The sequence below is a fragment of the Pteropus medius genome, unplaced genomic scaffold (genome assembly GCF_902729225.1).
Source record: "Pteropus medius unplaced genomic scaffold, Ma_sr-lr_union100, whole genome shotgun sequence".
Classification (NCBI taxonomy): Eukaryota; Metazoa; Chordata; class Mammalia; order Chiroptera; family Pteropodidae; genus Pteropus; species Pteropus medius.
In genome coordinates this window covers 350106-370750 of record NW_024342471.1, presented here as the reverse complement: position 1 = coordinate 370750, position 20645 = coordinate 350106, and the positions used below count along the sequence as shown (strand labels likewise).

The 20645-nt window shown below is 35.6% G+C and overlaps 1 protein-coding gene and 1 long non-coding RNA gene across 2 annotated transcripts in view; both read right to left on the bottom strand.

Annotated features, from left to right (window-relative positions):
• Nucleotides 1-3128: 3128 nt before the first annotated feature.
• LOC120603407 (uncharacterized) lies at nucleotides 3129-13435 on the bottom strand. The gene is made up of 3 exons (XR_005653005.1): nucleotides 11586-13435; nucleotides 6159-6410; nucleotides 3129-4287 (listed from the first exon to the last, which is right to left on the bottom strand). It is a non-coding gene; the product is annotated as an uncharacterized LOC120603407 (long non-coding RNA).
• A 2375-nt stretch (nucleotides 13436-15810) lies between these two features.
• Nucleotides 15811-20645, bottom strand: part of HAO1 (hydroxyacid oxidase 1) — a 48983-nt gene continuing 44148 nt past the window's right edge. The window contains exons 6-8 of the mRNA XM_039863741.1: nucleotides 17811-17969; nucleotides 17626-17695; nucleotides 15811-15970 (exon numbers count right to left, since the gene is read on the bottom strand). Of these exons, the coding sequence (XP_039719675.1) occupies nucleotides 15900-15970; nucleotides 17626-17695; nucleotides 17811-17969 (300 nt within the window). The 3' untranslated portion in view covers nucleotides 15811-15899. The remainder of the gene's footprint in view (nucleotides 15971-17625; nucleotides 17696-17810; nucleotides 17970-20645) is intronic.

Here is a 20645-nt window from a genome sequence, read left to right as displayed (position 1 = left end):
CAGACGACCTTTTCCTAACTTTCGTTTTTTTTTCCCCTGTTTGCCTTTCGGGTCTAAGCCAGGGATAACATAAATATTCATCAGCTGATATTTGCAGTAGCTGTGAAGTTATGAATGAGGCCATGCGGCTGCCCTCCTCTGCCATCTACAGAATGGCAGCTTCTCCACTCAGTTCCCAGCCAAACGACACTTTCCAAAATCCCCAAAGTGTACTAGTAGGCTTTTCAAATTCGGTCTTTCTTTTTTTTTTCTTTAATGCTCAAAGCAGAAATGCTGTCTGCTTAATGTTTACCCTGGGATTATAGAAGAAGAAAAAGAAAAACATTACTTTGCCAAGCTTTAAACTTTCAGATGCCTTGACATAGCAGGCAAATGTGTTAGTAGCTCAAAATATTGGTAGCATATATCAATGGTTTTGATGGTTGCAGGTTTTCTTTTTATATTACCAGACATATACCTAAGGCATTTATTGTGTGAAGAACAGGGAAAATAACCACAGCTTTGATCTGTTTTTATTGTTTTGTTACTTACCTGGGCAGGTGTTGGAGAGAGATGTTGGAAAACACTTTTGAATAAGACAACTTCAAATAGGTCCTCGACATTGAGACATAAAAACATGAAAATTAGGCCTGTCATAGGGCCTGAAATTGGGCTGGTCTTCCTATAAATGAGATTTCCAACAAATCATCACTTTAGAATCTGGATTTTTAAAATTTTTCCAGGGCCTCTCACTCAGCAAAACCTAAGTAGAAGGTGAGTTGTAAATGGAAACAAGAGACTGTGTGGTAGCAAATAGCCAATCAATGAATCAATCCCCAGTAGTTAATAAACATAAATATAACATGTTTTTATAGATATAGGATAAATATTGTCAGTGTGCAATGTTCTCTTTTTGACTTTGCTCATCAATGTGCTTTATTCAAAACCCAACATTTGGTCTGTCCTTGTCTCTGTAAAAATTCCACCTACATGTATGAGTTAGCTGTATAATTCTAGGACAGGAGGATCATTTTTAAGAAGTGTTACCCCAAGTCCTATACTTCTTCAGAATGTTCTCTTGCTCTGAATCTGAATTAACAATTGCACATTAAAATCTCTTATCAGCACTGTTCTGTATTTGGGGGGTTCCGTCATCTTATCCATAGCTGACTGTAGAAATAATTGTCTAAACCACCAAACCATAAAGAAGAACAAGATCTCAGGTGTTCAGATAAGGACTAGATCCCAGCCTGGCAAGAAAGCTGACTGGAGCAGGTACTCATGGCTGCATTCCTGTCTCTGTCTTCATCCTGGAGTCTAGACTCACCAGAGCTAGAATGGAAGCCAGAGGCAAGTGCTCAACTGAATTCTCCCTGGCTCTAGCCCTCTCTTGAATAAGACCTGATGAACTGCTATTGGAGGGAGACAAAGGCAATGACCTCCTGCAGGAAAAAGTGAGGCCATGGACAGGAATAATCATCACACACACTCAGAGACATTTGGGAGGTCGGATGAGTTAGAGCAGGCAGGAAAACGTTTCCTCTCCCTCTCAGCCTGTCCTAATACTGAGCTTTCTGACCTGGAAGTAGACAGGAGAATTACATGTTGATCCTTCACTATGAAACTCTTTTTTTTATCCAAAGCACATCAGATCACAACGTCAAAAAGAATTCCAATAAATACTCATCACTCTTATGGTATCAGGGACGAAAGTAACCTGATTCGACAGTGGCTTGTAAAAGTTGTGTACAAGTGATTGTATTTTTTAATCTTGGGCACGAGTAATCAAAGATATTTTTTTAATTATTATTTATGAATTTTGTCCCTTAAGGACTATTTACATATTAATGACCATTCCCTGGGTTTTAGCCTTCCTTTTATCTCTCTGGATTCTCCAGAAACATTGTATTTTCCCCACCAATACCTCATCTTTTCAAGCACACAGCTAGAATTTTCAAGTATAGTTCATATTGTTCCATCAAAGTGGTCCATGTAATTTATAATTCAAATTGGGAGACTTTGGAAGTAAATGGGGGCATTTACACTGGAAAAATGAGTATTACATTAGGAGAATAAGTATTATACTGGGACTGTTGTGGGCAAACTGAAACATATGATCACCTTACACCTGAAGCCTTCTAGATGAGTCTCTTCACTTTTATCTTCAGTTAAAAATAAAGGTTTGTTTTGTTCTCTGGATAATGAGTTGCCTCTTTCATAGGAAATTTAATGTCACTTAATTTGACTGCTATGCCAGGTTATCATCAATACACTTTACTCATCGTGCATCCTCCTGAAATATCTTCAGAAAATGTCATCTACCTTCTGGCTTCCCCTTGATGGTTTTAATGATTTCTAAAGCATAACATGTAAACAACTGTATTCTCTGCCTGTATATAAGGACAGTACCACCTCAAGAAAAATGAAAGATTAAATTGTTTATTTTCCTTGCTGGGTAATCTGAAAGAGTATTGGTGGATACTGGATATCTAACTGCTGGTTCTCTATTCTGAAGTATGCTCAGCTTCCAATAGCAGGATCAAGATAATTAACAATGTATAAAAGGGCCTCAGACTACTTCCATGGGGTCAGTGTCCATAGATGACAGAGAAAAATACCCTGATAGAATGGCAACTTCAATACTTTAGTTTTGTCTTAAAGGCTCCATGATACCAGAGGATTTCCAATTCCTCTGTGGTGAATTTCCTTTACTGTTCGGTGATCTTGAGAACCCACTGTACATCTCTTGTTTCAGAAAGTTCCTTCGGTATTATTATGTAGAAAATAAAACTGTTCCACTTCAAAGTTCATAATTTTTTGAAGTAATAATTACCTGAAGTCCACAGATACCATTTAACCGATGAGAAGGATTTTGACCAGGATTTGTACTAACCAAGTTTTTTTAATTTCTTACCAGTAAACTTTGATTTATTTTGTTATTAAAACCTTATCAATCTTCTCCAGCTCTGTTATTAACTGACTGACCTTGGGTAAATCATAATCCTTCTGTGTCAGTTTCCAAAAAACAAAAGATGTAAGGTCTGTATTTTTAGCATTCCTCAAACTGCATTTCATAGAACTTTACTTCTTTATTATATTAATTGTAGATGTACATATTTATATATACTTATATAAATTATAAGTATATTTATAGAAAATACCTGGTTTAAAAGGGTAGATTCCTTTAATATAAGACCTGAGATATATTAATAGGCAGATGTGTCTAATCAGATCACAAGACAACTTTAAATGTATATGATTAATTTATGCACTTCAACAATAAAGCAATCAAGAAGTTAAATTTGCAAGAATGAACACGCTAGCTTTGAAATAACATGTTAAACTTACATCAAACATTCTGTGGTCTTAAACTGACAGTTTGGTTCTGGATCACTGATGTGTGGTCAAGCAAACAAAGTAAGACACTACTCACAGTGGTATCCGAGGCAACTCCCTGGCCAGCATCGAATTTCCCAGCTGCCAAGTGAAGCTGTATCCTTCAGGTGTTACAAAATTAAGGTCAAAGGACTTCTATGTTTTCTAAGTTTCTTTTTATATGAAAATATGACCAGAAAACATTAGTTAATTTGTAAGAAGGCCCAGAAATTTAGCATACACATACACCCACACACAAAAAATACAAAGCGTCCAGTTAAATTTGAATATCAGATAAACGATAATTTTTTTTAGGTTAAGTATGTCCAAAATATTGCATGGGATATACTTATAAGAAAAAGTGTTTATTGTATCTATAAGGAACATCTATTGTTTTGTTCCCAATAAAACTTACTCTGGAAAGAGCAGCACCTCTTCAATTTCTTCTTCATGATATAATATTTAGGATTCACAGTATCTCCATATTTGTATTGTACCTTTTCTCTCTGACCATGTTTGATTGCTCACGGGGTGTGCAAGTGACTTAAAAAAAAATGAGTTCTCTTTTCAGATAATCTTGAACTGAAGCTGGAACAAGAACATAAATTCTTCTTGGTTGAAGAGCTGGGAGATGTGAATCTAGGGAGCGGCATGTAGATATGTGACCTGCTAAGTTGAGGTTGCTGCTCTGTGGTGGGAAAGCAGTAAAGCCAACGTTCTGGGAGAAACAAAGGGGAAAAAATATGAGTCTTTGTTGATTTCTAATTCCTACACCTAAATTTCCCAAGGCCCAACTGCATTTGTGTTCTTCCTGTGGCTCTGTGGTTCCATACTTCAAAAACTCCTTTTGTTTGACCTCCTTCAAGTTGTGTTTTGTTCTTTTCAACAAAGTGTTGTGAGTTATAAAATCTCAGTGAGACATTGTTTAGGATGCTTAAACAAAAAAAAATTTTCTCAGAAGGACTAAAGAAATATTAATTACTTACCACTTTTTAGGGACTAATTATTGCATAACTGAGATATGACACACCCACATCACTCAACTAATAAGGCCAGGAACCCATCATTCATAGAGCAGATCATAGGACTTGGCTACTGAATGTATGTGAGTAACATTTGGCCACATGATCTAACATATTCCAAACAACTCTAAAATTCTACAACTTTGTGACATTTCGACAATTTTTCAATCTTAGTTTGGTAGTTATTTACTATAAAAATATAATCAAAGAAATTTTTAAATGGTGAAATCTATCCTTGAGAAAATTATACTTTTTAATATCATATCTTTTGTTTTGAAAATCCAAAACAATTTCACAATAGCACTTAGGATTATGAAATTCTCATGTATAAAATCGGCATTCTGAAATTTTTCCATTAAATACTATAATTTTAAGTTTTCTTAATGGAGATCTTTAAAGATTTTCTATATTTGATGCCAAGCACATTTAAGAGTTGGTTCTAAAAAAAACCTCTAATATCTCTGAGAAATGTTCATTGATTAATTTAACAAATATTTACTCATTAACTACCATTTTCATGTAAGGTGCTGGAAATACAGCAAAAAAACAAGACAGAGATTCTCTGCTCTCGTGGACATAATCCAGCTGATAGTACTATTTCTTCAAAATTTTTCCTTATTGGTGTTTGTTTTGTTCTTAGGACATTGTATGTTTACTAATATATTTACTTAACAGTATGTAAGAAAGTACAGATCTTCATGTGTCAACTCCAAGACTATGGAACATTCTATAAGCATCACTTAATATCTAGGCATATTTACCATGTTCTTTGCTTTCCCTTAAATGTACTCAGTGAGGTCAGAACTGGAAGCAATGCTACATGGGTAGGAAGAATAGAGTTGAGAGAAACTCTTTCTATTGTCCTTGACACTATATTCTGTTAATATAAAAGAGGATTAATTAATATTACAGTTAGTGATAATAGAACTCTGTCCTCCCTGAGATAAATATTGAAAGCACCAAAGAGCAGGGCAGAGTGTGCTAAAACATAAAGAAGTCTCCATTAGGAGCCCAAAGATCTGGATGTCAGCTCTTAGTCCGGTATTCATCATTTCCTAGAGGATTTCTAAATGCCATTAGACATTTCTCTGAGTATTTTCTCAATACTCAGAGAAATGTCTAATGGCATTTAGAAATCCTCTAGGAAATTAAAGGTCATGTCCACAAAATTCTACTCGCCTACACCTTTGCACCCTCTGCATGAAACTGGTTAAATTTTTTTTTTTAAATAATGTATTGTTTTAGTAGCTGATATGCTATCATGTGATAGCTGGTGGCAAATGTAATTACTGAACTGCTTCAATAGTGAAGATAAGGTCTGATTATGAGTATTTTCTAACAGGGTCTGATAGTTCTCGGTTTCATTCTTAACCCTTAGTTTGGTGGAAGTAAAAATATAAATAAATCTAGACTAGGGAAATCATGTTGGCTCTTATATCGGATTGAACTTCTGAGAATACATGATTTATGCTTTATTTCTAAATGAGAGTCAAAAACCAGAAGGGTCAGCATATCAAATAAATTGAAATCGATATGAAGTTGTATTTTTGCATGATATGAGCTTATTTTGTTGTTGTAGCTCAGTCATCTCTCATTCTCCTCTGTTGGGCAAGGTAAAAAATATTAGCAGACAATGTGAACCTTCATCATCAGCAAGGTTTGGATAAGCAACAGGAATGTCAACATTAATGAAAACTATTAGAGACTAAATAATTTTAATCACTTCACCGTGTATTGTTTTTAATTAACTTTAAAAAACATATTTTGCTACTTTTTACTTACTTGAAGCTTTGAAGAACTTTGGAAGTAGAAGTGTTAATGAAGGGGATATTTAGTAGAGAGGAGATTCTCATTCCTGAAGTCCAAGAGGAGGCAACATAAATGGGGAGGCAGTTTGGGCATTAACCTCTTTTGCCCTTTTAACCACTCATTTCCTGAGAAAGGACCAACAACTGTGGGGAGTGTCCTGTTTTCCAAAGACCTTTTTTTCTGTGTTTATTTGCTTGCACTTGCATCATTTCCTCCATCATTCGCCTGCCCAATAAAGAATGGACGAAAGATGGCAAAAGAGTTGAAAGCCAATCAAATCATTCTGGACAAATTGTTAACAGACCGGGAATAAGATTAGCCAAGAAACGTTTAGCAAAAATAAGGTTTGCAGGAAAATCTGTGGATTTCATTTAGACTGTGTTTACATGACAACAAAGTATCTGGTCAATTTAGTGGAAAGTAGACACATTGTTAGTGCAATTATGTAGACAAAACCACCAGTTGATTCAATAACTGCATTTTCAAATTTATGGTTTCTAGCTTTCATATACACTGACTTCCTCATAATCATGAATATTTAATAGTTGCACAAATTAAATCTTTTTTTTTTAATTAAAAATGGTTAGGAGAATAACCATTTCCTAATGCCTGAATCCTGTTTTTGTTGGTGTGTTGAGTTATTGAATTTTTTTTGTCATAGAAATGTATATCTTTATTCAGATTATTGAGAAAATTTTTTGAAAGTTTCATCCTGACTGCTTTTTTAGTGCATTTTTTTAAAACTCACTAATTGAAACAGGGATGTTCACATCATGACACATTATATTAAATTACTATTATTCAGAAATTTTCAAAAAAATCAGGGTGATATTGTTCATATATATTTAAACTAGATAGCACGGTTATAGTATTAACAAATATTTGAATAAAAATATATTCTTGACTAGGATAAAGCTTTTATTTACTTTATTCAGAATTTTTCAAAAAATCTGAAAGGTTTGCTTATTAATATTAAAACCAGATAACATGGTATCAAAGATAAAGGAAATCAACAACAAAGTGCATTCTTTTTTTTTTTTAATGGTGATATTGGTTAATGAAATCCAGTAACTTTTAGGGGTACAATTTAACAGTAAGGCATATATAAATATATTGCATCGTGTGTTCACTACCCATAGTTATATTTTTTTCTGTCACCTCATATTTGACCCCTTTTAGCCCATCTTCTTCTCCTCTCCCCATCCCCCTTTACCCTCTGGTAACCACTAGTCTATTGTCCATGTCCATGAGTCTCTGTTTGTCCTGTTAGTTTATTGCTTTTAGGTTTATATCCCAAATATAAGTGATATCATATAGTTTTCAACTTTTTCTGTCCAGCTTATTTAGCTTAGCATAATTATCTTGAGGTCCATCCATGTTGTCCCAAATGGCAGTATTCCATCTCTTCTTATGGCTGAGTAATATTCCATTGCATATATGTACCACAGCTTTTTTAGCCAATCATCTATCATAAGACATTTTTGTTGCTTCTATGTCCTGGCCACTGTGAATAATGCTGCTATGAACATCAGCGTGTAGATATCTTTTCAGATATTGGTTTTCAAGTCTTTGGGGTAAATACCCAGAAGAGGGATTGCTGGATCATATGGTAGATCAATTCTTAGTTTTTTTGAGGAACATTCATACTGTTCTCCGTAGTGGCTGTACCAATTTGCAGTCCCACCAGCAGTGTATGAGGGTTCCTTTTTCTCTGCATCCTCTTCAACATTTGTTATTACTTGTCCTGTTGATTATAGCTCTTCTAACAGGCATGAGACGGTATTGCATTGTGGTTTTGAGTTGCATTTCCCTAATAGCAAGCAATGTTGAGCATCTTTTCATATGTGTGTTGGCCACTTGTATGACTTCTTGGGAGAAGTGTTCATTCAAGTCCTCTACCCGTTTTTTAATTGGATTATTTGTTTTTGCTGTTGTTGTTATCATTGAGTTGTATGAGTTCTTTGTATATTTTGGATATTGGGTCCTTATCAGAGGTATTGCTTGCAAATATCTTTTCCCATTTGGATGGTTGTCTCTTTATCTTGTCGACAGTTTCTTTTGCTCTGCAGAAGCTTGTTACTTTGATATAGTCTCATTCATTTATTTTTGCTTTTACTTCTCTTGCCTTTGAGGTCAAATTTATAAGATCCTCGTTAAGTCCAAGGTCCATTAGTTTAGTCCCTATGTCTTCTTCTATGCGATTTATTGTTTCAAGTCTTATATTCAGGTCCTTAATCCATTTTGAGTTAATTTTGGTGTATGGCGATAGACAACAGTCTAGTTTCATTCTTTTGCAGGTGGCTTTCCAGTTTTCCCAGCACCATTTGTTGAAGAGGCTTTCTTTTCTCCACTGTATGTTTCTAGCTCTTTTGTCGAAAATTATTTGCCCATATATACATGGGTTTACCAAAAGTGTATTCTTGACTTGGGCACGGTAACTTGTTCATATGATGAAGGAATTTATATGCTCCTGGTTCAAGGATATGTCAAAGTTCCTTAGAGAAAGACTCTCTATTGGTAGAAATTGGCTATTTAGGATACAGAGTTTTGTCCACTCTACAGGACATATTTCACTATGTCCAACAAATTTGCTCACTCTTTTCAGATGATTTCCAAGATGTCAGTCATTATACTACATGCCATTTATTTTTATTTATTATTTTTACAATAGCTTACGCATACATCATTTCTTACAGTTTGAAAGGTCATTGCTATTCACTGTTATATACTATTAATTTGTAATATCACTATTCCGCCTAAAGGTTAAAAATTAACATTCAAGTTTATTTTCTCAAGATGATGTGTTCACTCAGAGGTTGGGTTGAGTCATAAACTCAAGACTTTAAACAAAATTCTTGGGATCCTCTCAATAAACCACAACTGAAAAGATTAATAAGAAAAATGAACAAAATCAAAGCTGCTTTAGATCAATACAGTATTTTCCTTCCAAGTAATTTTAAACATTATCATATTTATTATTTCAGTTGCTGTTCCTGCTACACAGATAAGAGCTACTGTAACATTTGTATTTTTATTTTTCAATTACAGTTGACATTCAACATTATGTTAGTTTCAGGTGTATAGCACAGTGACTAGTCATCTACACAATTTCTGAAAGGATCCCCCTGATCAGTCTAGCACCCATCTGGCACTTTACTTTTATAGTATTATTGACTATACTCCCTATGCTGTACTTTACGTTCCCGTGACTATTTTGTAACTATCGAATTTTGGATTACTTTTTAATCCTTCACCTTTTTTTATCTAGCCCCCTAAGCCCTGTCCCATCTGGCAACCATCAGTTCATTCTCTGTATCTACGATTCTGTTTCTCTTTTGTTTGTTCATTTATTTTGTTCTTTAAATTTCACATATAAGTGAGATCATATGGTATTTGTCTGTATGACTTGTTTTACTTAGCATGATACCCTCTAGGTCCATACATGATGTTGCATGTAACATTTTATTTTTAAATTGGAAAGCTACATTGAAATGACTTTATTTGATTTGACCAGCGTAACCATGTAGCAAGGTTGGCCTGGAGTCTATTAGATAAAGTTTCTTTGGTGTCTAAGGTTGTTCTGAACATACAGACCTATGCTCCAAATTGGCACATGAGACAATTTAAGTTTAAATTAGTTAAAATTAAATAAAATTAAGCACTCAGTAATAGGCAAATTTCCAATGCCCAATAGACACATGTAGTTAATGGCTATTACACTGGACAACACAGATATAAAACATTTTCATCATCACAAAACATCCATGGGGCAGCATTGGTCTGGATAATAAGAATCCTTAAATATTTGTTTTAATGGAACAAATGTCCAAAATTTTATAATAACCATGGATATTACCATTGTTATAACACTGCTGGTAAGGCTACAGAAAAATAGAGGGCAATGTTGTAAAAATATATGTAAATAATTGCTATGAGATATATTACTTCAGCCGAAGGTTTGAAATTCAAAGATAAAGAAATAACTTTTCAGACCTCAGGTTTGGGAGGCTGGAGTTCAGTAAACAACAGGAAAAGAAAGCAGGCTGGCCTTTAATTATTCACATACAATTCAATGTCAAAATGTCCACAAACGAAAATGTGACCCCAAAATATCATACTTATTTAAGCTATCATTCAAATATAAAAGCATTAAGCAGATTTTTTAAACATACACAAACTCAAAGAATATAGCTAATCTTAAATGATGTAATTTACCAATGAAATCTGGGGAACCAAGAAGAAAGAAATCAAAGTTCACCAGGAAATGGAGAAGCTCTGAAGATTGTAGTAAGTACTGAGCCCATTTCAGTGAAAACTATTAAACAATTTTGGAAATTATTGTTACAGAAGAGGATGTTTTATACTTTGATGATATAAAAATAATATATTAACAAAATTAGAACATAAGAGGAGGAAAAAAGAAAGAAGAGTTGGTGTAAGAGGCTCATTTCTTTAATTTTTTTATAGCAATGAGTCAACTGATATTGTCAAAACTGAAACATGTGTATGCCAGAAACAAAAAATTATTTCAACCTCTTATTTTCATAGCTTGTAAAATACAATGAGCAGGTGCTTTTAAGCTATAATATTTATTTTTGAAAGGAGCATTTACCTTAATTCAAAGAATTCCTTGAATTTAACTTTCTCTTCTAAATTCAAGTAAAACTAAATTGAATATTTTACTTAAATGTAACATTTATTGTATAGTCCTATTTTAGTAAAGCCATTTCTACCTACCTATATATCATCTATCTACCTATCATCTATCCAGCTACTATTTATTATACACATATAGTAATGTCTGAAATGGTATTCCTAAGCCTAATACAAATAACAATGATCTGTATGTAGTAAAATCTGTGGTGATTTTTATTTTTAGTCTGTGAACTGCTTGAAATCTTTAACCAGTTTTATTAAAAATTTAATTTTTTAAAATAAATACTATAAAACAAAGTACATATTGGAACTTGTTATATTATCTCTCCTGATAATAATTATTGTTAATAGGAAGTTAAGCATTGATGTATAATTCATGATATATTCTCACATTTTTCACCATGCCACGTCCTCATTTCACAGCTGAGAATCTGAGGGTCCTAAGGGGAAATAATGGTTCACCTGGCCAGTCACACAGATCTTCAAGATTGGCCTTGACCTTCATTTAGTGAGCTTAGTAATGAAGCTCTAACATATAATCTGAAGCACATTACCATAAACAACTCTATGAATAAGAAGATCTCATTATTAGAAACAGACTGAAGAGTTTGACCATAATGGGAAAAAAAAAATCAACATTAAAGAGATGATTAAATCAGAAAATACAAGTAGGAGAGTAAACCAGAATCTTCTCCTCAATGATGCTGAATCAATGGAAGAAACAAAATCACATTTATTGCTCACCTGAATTCCAGTCCTTGTTTTAGCATCACTCAAGGTAACACAATTCTTGGTTTTCAGAAGATCCTGGAAAATTTCCAGTTGAACCTATGCTCGTTAGCTAAAATAATATTCAGAAAGATTTCAGTAGAGAAACTGATAACTGAATAAAAATAAGCATTTCTTATTTCTCCAACCAACTATGGGCAACCGCTTTAGGAAGGAAAGAAGATAACTATTGCTCAAGTTAGATTTGGATAAGGACAGGAAATTGCATCTTTTAAAATAGATAAGAGTTTCCATCACATAAACATATAATAATAGCCTTCTACCATTTGGGTTAACATTTACATTACCTAAAATAAACTCTCATCCTGATGTCATTCTATAATTGGCATGTGATGGAGTGCACATTGAAGCAAATATAGTTCAGAAAGCATCCTCTATCTTTATGTTATAAGAAACCTTCAGACTTTTCCTAAACAGACAAACTTTATTTTGTTGCTATGCAACTGACATCCAGTACAGTCCATCAGACAATAAATAAATTATGAATTTTACAATGAAAAGTCTTTTCTCTCGGTTTGAGAACAAGCCACAACTTCCCTTCATACTAACCACCAAAGCCCTCTAAAGCTGTTTCACAAATGGCAATGTTTTGACAAGATAAACAAATGAATGAATAACATAGCAATGACACAGATGCAGTTTTGTAAACTGCACACTGAGAAGCATCTATACCGTTTGATTCAGTCCTACAGGCCTGGGAACCTGATGGAGAGAAGGAAGTTTATTTCACACCCACATTCTTCCAGGTAGCAGAATATAAGCAAACTTAAAAGAGATTCTGGCAAATTCTGTTGGCAGGCACCCATCACTGCTACATGTTTCAGGCATGATTCTTTGTAAGGGCATTAGAGTGATTTTAGTTATGAGAGAAACATCTGTGAGAACAAAATGCTATAGGCATAGAGAACTTGAGACTCCTGAGCCAAACTTGAGCAACAGCCATCTTTAACATGACCTTCTCAGTGTTCAAATGCTAAATATTCTCCAACATTTAAAATCTTTACTTAAAATGTAGATGTCTAATTTTCCTTGAAAAATCAGAAAATAATACTAGACTTGCATTTTCACAAAAATTAGTTGGAATCGGCTGCTAGAAGAAAAACTGCAAACAATCCAAACGTATAATGATAGGAAAATGGATAAATTGTGGTATATTCCTATAGTGAATTGCTACAGACCGATAAACAGAACTACTGATATACTCAACAACATGAATGGACTTCATATGCATTGTGCAAAAGAAACCAAAAACAAAAATACATACTATATATTTCCACCTATATGAGGTCAAGAACAGGCAAAACTAATCAATAGCAATGGAAGTTAGCATAAATTTACTTCTGGTAGAGGAGACACTTTCGGGATGATGGAAATGTTCTAGATCTTAATCTGGGTGGTGGTGGTCACATGGATGAATATGTAAAATGTATCCACCCACGCATTTAGGTTAGAGCATTTACACACCTCACTATAAAGTAGTCTATATCTCAATAAGAAATATAAAATTCAGTGAAAAGAATCAATTGGCTAAGGAGAAGTTGGCCTTTGTAGGTGGGGCATGTCTCACACCCAATAGCCAGCTCATTATGTGATCTGCTTAGCAAATCTGACTTGATGGTCATTGCTCTAGACTAGCCCAACAGACCAGTAGTGCCCGAAGTATGATGCCTAGACGAGCAGTATCAGCTTCACCTGAGACCATGTTAGAAATGCAGGTTGTCAGGCCTCACTCTACACCTGCTGAGTCAGAATTTATGGGAGTGAGGCCCGGCAACCTGTTTTAACAGGTTTCCCCCAACCCCCATGCCGCCCCAGTGATGATGATGCACTTGACAGATTGAAAAACATTGCTCTAGAGCACTACGTACATTAAACAGCATACAAGAAAAGTAGACTTGGTCTGTATTAGACTATCAAGTCCCTACCCCCAATGTATTTCAGGAAACTCAGGAATAGAAAAGTTGATTCCTCCCTCAAAGACTTTCTATCAATTTCAAACAACAAAATCTCCAGAAATGAATGGACAACCAATAAACCCCATTCCTATCTTAGCCGTAAGATAGCTTTAGTATTGTTATAAATGGACTGGAAACACTCTCAGAACAAAAAGTAAAAAACAACTTTATATCATTCTGATTATGAAAACAATATACACCATAAAGCATTGTTATATTATAACTCTAAAGAAAAAAATCTACATTCAAGGAGAAAGAAGGCTCTGAGGGTCATAAAACACCTAGAAATTCACAAATTAAGACTACAAATCCCCATTCTCATATAACTTAAATAAAATTTACTTATAACACAATATGTGGATCTCCATTTGCTGTGGGATGTTACCAAGCTTTTAGCCAAGTCACCATCCAACCACATACTATGATGTAGACTAAATGGATATTCTTTGCCAACAGCAAAGAAATTTCTGAATCAGCTGAGGAAAATCAAAGAAGTGCTTATTTTGTACTTATTAATTGATTAATATTAATTTGGAAACATAAAACAACTACATAATGTGACAGTAATATTCCCTCTTTGTATTTGGAGAAAATGTGAAGGGGTAATAACTACTTTTCATAAGACCAAATGATTCTTCTCTATCAGACCTAGATATAATTTCAGAAAGATCTATATTTGTGTCCATCAGAGTATTTAGGAACACCCTAACATTTTGAGAGAGAGAGAGAGAGAGAGAGAGAGATGAGAAAAAAACCATAATAATAAAACAATAAAATATAACAATCTTATTTTAAGGTAGTGATTCTCTCAATTGTTTTACTCAATACTTCACAGTGGTTTAACAACTGGTGAAAAATCAATTTCAAAATTACATTGGCTATTAAGTTCACCTACAATCTGTCATATGCCTGGCTTGGGAATGAATCTAAGAGTCACGTGACCCGAGCTTTGTGGGCATACAACCAGTGCAGGTGCACAGGACTCCACACTCAGAAGGGGGCCTCATGCTTGAGTTTAATGCTCTGTGGTTAATGGCTTGAAATGCTTAATAATTTTATCTTTCAGTTCATGTTTTACAAGTAATGGCTAAAGGGACATGTGCTGGGGACTTGGAGCCTAGAATCACACATTGTCCCATCTCTCACCATTTCCCCACCTCCTCTGAATAAGTCCTTGGCTGCTGGCTCACCCATCTGCCCAATGACAGCTCCACCCTCCACCCCAAGGGTCTTGGACCCGGGCACAGAGGAGTCAGGGCAGGTCACAGATGGTGCCTCACACATCTGTGAGGGTCTACACTGTGAGTAGCCCCGTGCCCAAGGAAACATGACACTGCATAGCAAATAAGATACCATGACAGGTTAAGAGAGAAACCATGGAGGAAAAGAAAATGCTTTTTTCCTGCTTTTTGAACAAAGGGTCAACATTTTCATTTGACATGATCCTCACAAATAATGTAGTTGGCACTGCATGTGACTGTGGAAAGAAGCAAAAGAATGAAGAAGAGGAATTAGGAGGTATGAGAATTAATGGGGTATGTGTCAGGGGAACAGGGTGGTAATTATCATTCACAGATTAAAATGGTTGAATTCCATATTGTTCCAAATAAACCAGATATATTATTTTCAAAAAAAAAGCTTTATTTCTTTCTAATTAAAAAGTAATATACATCACAAAATATTCAGATAATATTCAGACACTAAAGGTGCGAATGGAAATCTACATTCAAAGAAGGAGCATAGCCCAGGGCATTAAAATGTATCTAGAAAATCACAAATTCCTACCAATTCATCCCGATTCTATCTTTTGAGGAGGTATCAAGTGCTACCTCCTCAGTGTTCTGAATTCAAGTTGCCTGTTTCTCCAGGCATGGCCAACCTTTTGAACCTGAACTTACAATTTCAGAACACTGTTTTAAGGATATCTAAACACAATGCAGGTTAATAAACAGTGAGATCATTATCTTTTCACCCTCGGCGTTAGCTACTTCTAATTTTACCGAAGGATAGCTTTTGTTTTCAGCACTTAGCTTGCCAGGGGATGACGTTGTCTAAACACATTTTCAATGTTTTCTTTTTAACAGTTAATATATTTCCAGGATGCAAGTCCATTTCTTTCTGAAAGGTTCCTAGGACACCCATTGAAAAGTCAAAAGCAATGAACTAAAAGGGATTGCTATTTTGTTGGAGAAGAACGACACCCTTTGTATCGAAGTGGCGAATTACAGACTGTGGTCACCCTCTGCACAGTGTCTCTTTGTCAAGTAATACATGCTGAAAAAAAATAATACAGATGGGAAAATATTGTGCACTGTCAGATCTTGGAAAGGGCCAAAGGATTTTTCCTCACCAATGTCTTGTCGATGACTTTCACATTCTGGCACCCTGAAAAAATAATGCATACATTTAATATGAAATGAATGCAATAATAATCAGGCAGGTAATCGTTTTCCCAAGGAATGTAAAACTTGACAAATGTAAAGTTTATGATTCAAGGTAGCCTTGCCAAATCTTATGTGGCATGAGACCATTTTTATTACCTAAACAGCCCTTAACACAAAATGACTGGCACATATTTTTATTAACACAAAGAGTATATTCTTTCTGCCACATTTAATAGAGAGTCAGTAGCTGAAAGCTCTCTTTTAGGATTTGTCTATAGCAAATTAAAATGTATAGTAAGGATTCACAGAATGACATTCTTCTCACTGAGGCTGTGTCCACACAGGCTCAGCACAGCAGTGAGTAGACCACTGATACTGAGGATTCTATCTATGGGGATAATCTGAGTGATATGGGTCACAGAAAAGGAAACCCTCATTACTTCCAAAAGTGGGACAGTCGATAATTAACTCAAAGCCATTCTTTGCATCTAGAGGTTCATCTGAGTTAAATTTAAAACAGTTACTAGTAATAATAGAGCTTTATTATTTATTTGTTCATTCAGCAAATACTGTTCATGTGCCAGGGACTCCTCTAGATACTGAGAACACTTCAATGAAAACAATAGACAAAGATCCCTGCCTCATGCTTATTACATTCTAGAAAGAAATAACACATATTACATGTAATTTAAAAAATAAATTATACAATAGATCATCTATAGAAAGTAATAGGTCCTATGGTAAAAGAATGAAACAATAAGAGAGAAAGAAAACTGAAAGTTGAGTTGGCGGGTAGAAAAAAATAGTCATTTTAAATAGGGTGGTCAGGATGGAACCGTCTGAGAAGGTACAATGTAAGCGTGACTTGAAGAACGTGAGGGAGTTAGCCATGTATATATCGGAGGAAAGAGCATTCAGGCAGAGGGAATAGCCAGTGTAAAAGCCCTCTGGCTGAAACATGTCTGGCATAGTCAAGGAATAGCAAGGAGATAAATGAGGCCTGGGTAGAATAAGCCAAAGTGACAGTAGTAGGAGTTGAGGTCAGAGAGGCGACAGAGGTCAAACCACATAAGGCCTTGTGCAGTATTGCAAGCACTTTGGCATTTACTCTAAGTAAACTCAGAGCCATCAAAGGGCTCTGATCAGAAGAGAGCCATGGTCTGAAATAACATTTAAAAAGATCCTGCTGACTACCATGATCAGAATAGGCTGGGAAGAGGAGGTAGGCAAGATAGACAGACGGACCTGCAATACCCAAGGGGAAAGACATGAGGAGGAGGAGGATACACAGAAAGACTGTCACAGTATCCAAGATAAAGAGAGATGATGATGACTCTGGCCAGAGTGATGGCAGCGAAGGTGGTGGGCAAGGTCAGATTCCGATTACATTTTATAGATAGAGCCCCTGTGGGTGTGAGGGTATGAAGAAAAGGAGGAGTCAAGAATGACTCAAGATTTTGAGCAGAGCAACTGAAACCGTGGTATTAACGTGAACTAAGTTTGGAGAGTCTGCAGGTGGAACGGGAGCCAACTTCAAATTTAATGACACCTCTTAATGATTCCATCTTCTTGCTTCTCAAATTCACTTTTTTTCCTACCCTGGCTTAAAGACCACTAGAAGAAAAGAAAGTTGTAAACTGAAGCAACAAGTCTTACCACTCAGAGCCATGGCCAAACGGAATTCTTCCTTTAGAATCTCAAGGACATCTTGAACACCTTTCTCTCCCTAAGCAGGTAAAAGATACAGATTTTCCGGGTAAGTCATTCTGACTTGTTTCATGTATTTATTTCACTGTCAAATCATCCTGTTTTATATGTTTATTTCTTTGTCCTCTAATTACCTGAGAAGCTAAGCCCCAAATGATTGGCCTCCCCACAAACACAGCCTTGGCTCCCAGGGCCAGAGCTTTCAGGACATCCGTGCCTTTCCGAACACCCCCGTCCAGGAAGATTTCCACCTTTCCTTCAACGGCCTCTACGATTTCTGGCAGAGCATCAATCTGTGGAGAGAAGAGATCAATAATGGGACATTAGGCATGATGAACTGTTACTCAACTCAACCTCTACAAACCAATGACCATCTGAAAGCGGCTCAAAGGAGAAGAAGCTAAGTAGGTTTGGAATCAACAGTAAAATTGTTCCCTCTTGAAAAAAAAGAGGTACAAATGCTAGTAACTGAAAAGAACAACTAGGCTTATTTTTCTTTCAAAGTCCAAGATTTTGTTTTAGTTACTGATGTTCAAATTCAAAGGTCATGATTAAAAAATATATAAACACAATTTTAAAACGCTTATCCTTTTATAGCTATTCTTCATTAAATGCATAAAAGTAAATAAAGTATCTTGCTCATATAAATTATTCTGAATATTATTTACTCATATGAAATCAATTGTTAAAATTTGTGCTGATGGTAGTAGAAGTAGTGGTATATAAAAATGCAAACATAGCTAGTAATGAAAACCTTAGTCTCTGATTTCCCTATCCAAAACACTTTGCATTCAGCCATACATTAGAGAAGTCTCCATGAAAATATTTTTCTTGCTTTTAAAGGAATATGACCACATGCATCTTGAAGTTCCTTGCCTTGATTGGCAATTGATAATGGACTTATATCATCACCAGAGAACACACAATTCTCATAGAGGTTCATCTGGTAGGTTGCATTATTATTCCTTTCATACCACTCTGAACCCACTTCTTTTCCAAGGCAACTTTGCAGTGTTTCCTGCTAAGTGAATGAATGAATGAATGAATGAATGAATGGATAGATAGATAGATAGATAGATAGATAGATAGATAGATAGATAGATAGATAGATAAATGAGTGTACTTGCCCACTTCTTGACATTGGCCCACTCCTTGCAACCTACTTTGGCTAATAACATGTGAGCAGAGGTGGCAGAGTGTCATTTCTGGGCGTAAGCCTTAAGCAACCTCATGCATATCAACTTTCTCTTGTACCTGTGCCATTTGCCAAGAGAGGAGATTCCCCTGGGCAATGCTTCTCCTTTAGCTGGGCCCCAGAATAAATATTCAGGAAGCAGAGGTAGCCCAGCCAAGCCCAGCTGGACCTGGAACTGGGAGCACAGCCACATAACCAGTATGAAGTCTGTATCAACATACCCCCAGTTCACACAAAGTTTCATGGGAATAAATTACTTTTGATTTAAATCACTGAGTTTGGAATCTTGTTTTATAGCATCATGTGGCAATAGCGAATATATTTGGCTAATAGCCAATATAGTTAATAGCTAATAGCTGATGCAGTCAGCTACTTTGATGTAAATCTTTGCACTTGAGAATGGAAACAATTCCCAAGGTGACCTGTAGGTCAAAATCTGTAGAAATTACTCACGTTCATACCAAAATATTTAAATATAAAATTAAGTCCAATCCCTATTTAAAATGCACGCTGAAAAAGCTACTATGCAGTTTTCCTAGAAATAATTGTGCTGAAAACACTCAGTCTCTCCCACTTCTCCCCTAAAGTTTTAAAGGCTAAACTTAAAAGGAGTTTTATGTAAAAGGCTGAAGACCAAACCCAGCAGCAGATTTGGAGGAAGTGAAGGCAATATTTGGCATGCAGCCCCTAAACGTTTGGCAAGTAATGTGATTTTCCTCTTTTCTTTTAGGCTTTTCTGCCTTGCCAACCATGATTTGGATCCATTTACATATGCCCCTTTACTTATACATAGTCCTCCTTTTACAGTCAAGCAAGTTACATCAATACATAAATGCTACAGTTTTCAAGCGATGATGCAAGCTATAATTAAGCATATTTCCCCATTTGAAACCAGAACCAAAGAAAAATATTAGCTAGCTTGGGTTCAATACACATTTTCTAAGTCACGCAAATCAAGTCCCTTTAGGTTGTTTCCAATGCCCAATCTGGCCTGAAAGGAAGCTAATAAGGATACTTAAAATGTGAATCCTGAGTTATAAAATGGAACCCCGATTGGTGCTTCCTGTGTCTGTGGACAAGGATGTTCTTTCTGCTGCTGAACATTCCTATCCTTCCCCCTTTTTCTTCCCTTTACTGCAGTTTTACTGTGGGTGTGTTTCAGACAATAATTCTGATCAGAGGAGATTAAATAAAAAACATAATAGACAAATCCATTCTTTTATGACTGCTACGTTTCCTTCTTTTCAGCTTGCTACACATCTAAGAGACCATTCATTTCAGCTTTTCTTTTCTTAGTGGTACTTTAGACAACTTCTTGTGAGCTTAACTCCAGTGGAGTAAACCTACAGGGAAATACGGTAAGATGCCGATATGCCATTGCTCATTTTATCCAACCATTCGCTGACTTATCAAACACTCTATCGAAAATCTGGTATATTCAAGGCACTACACCAGAAAAAAAATCACAGATAATGCGAGAAGAATCCCACATGGATCCAACTCACAGACTTCTCTTTCCTGATCCTGTTCAAGTCACACTCTTCCAAGATGCTCCCTGTCTCTCCAAACTTCCACTCATTGGGAGTTCTCACGTTTCTACTTTCCTGTAGCAACTGTTATACTACTGATTTCTGACATTTTAGGCATGGAAGAAACTCTTTAAAGGTTTTACACCAAAGAAGTTGCACATAAATAAAAGTCAGAGCTGCTTTAGTTAAAGCCAAGTAGACAGAATCCAGGCCACTGCCCATAAATCCTTCCCTGACTCTCTACT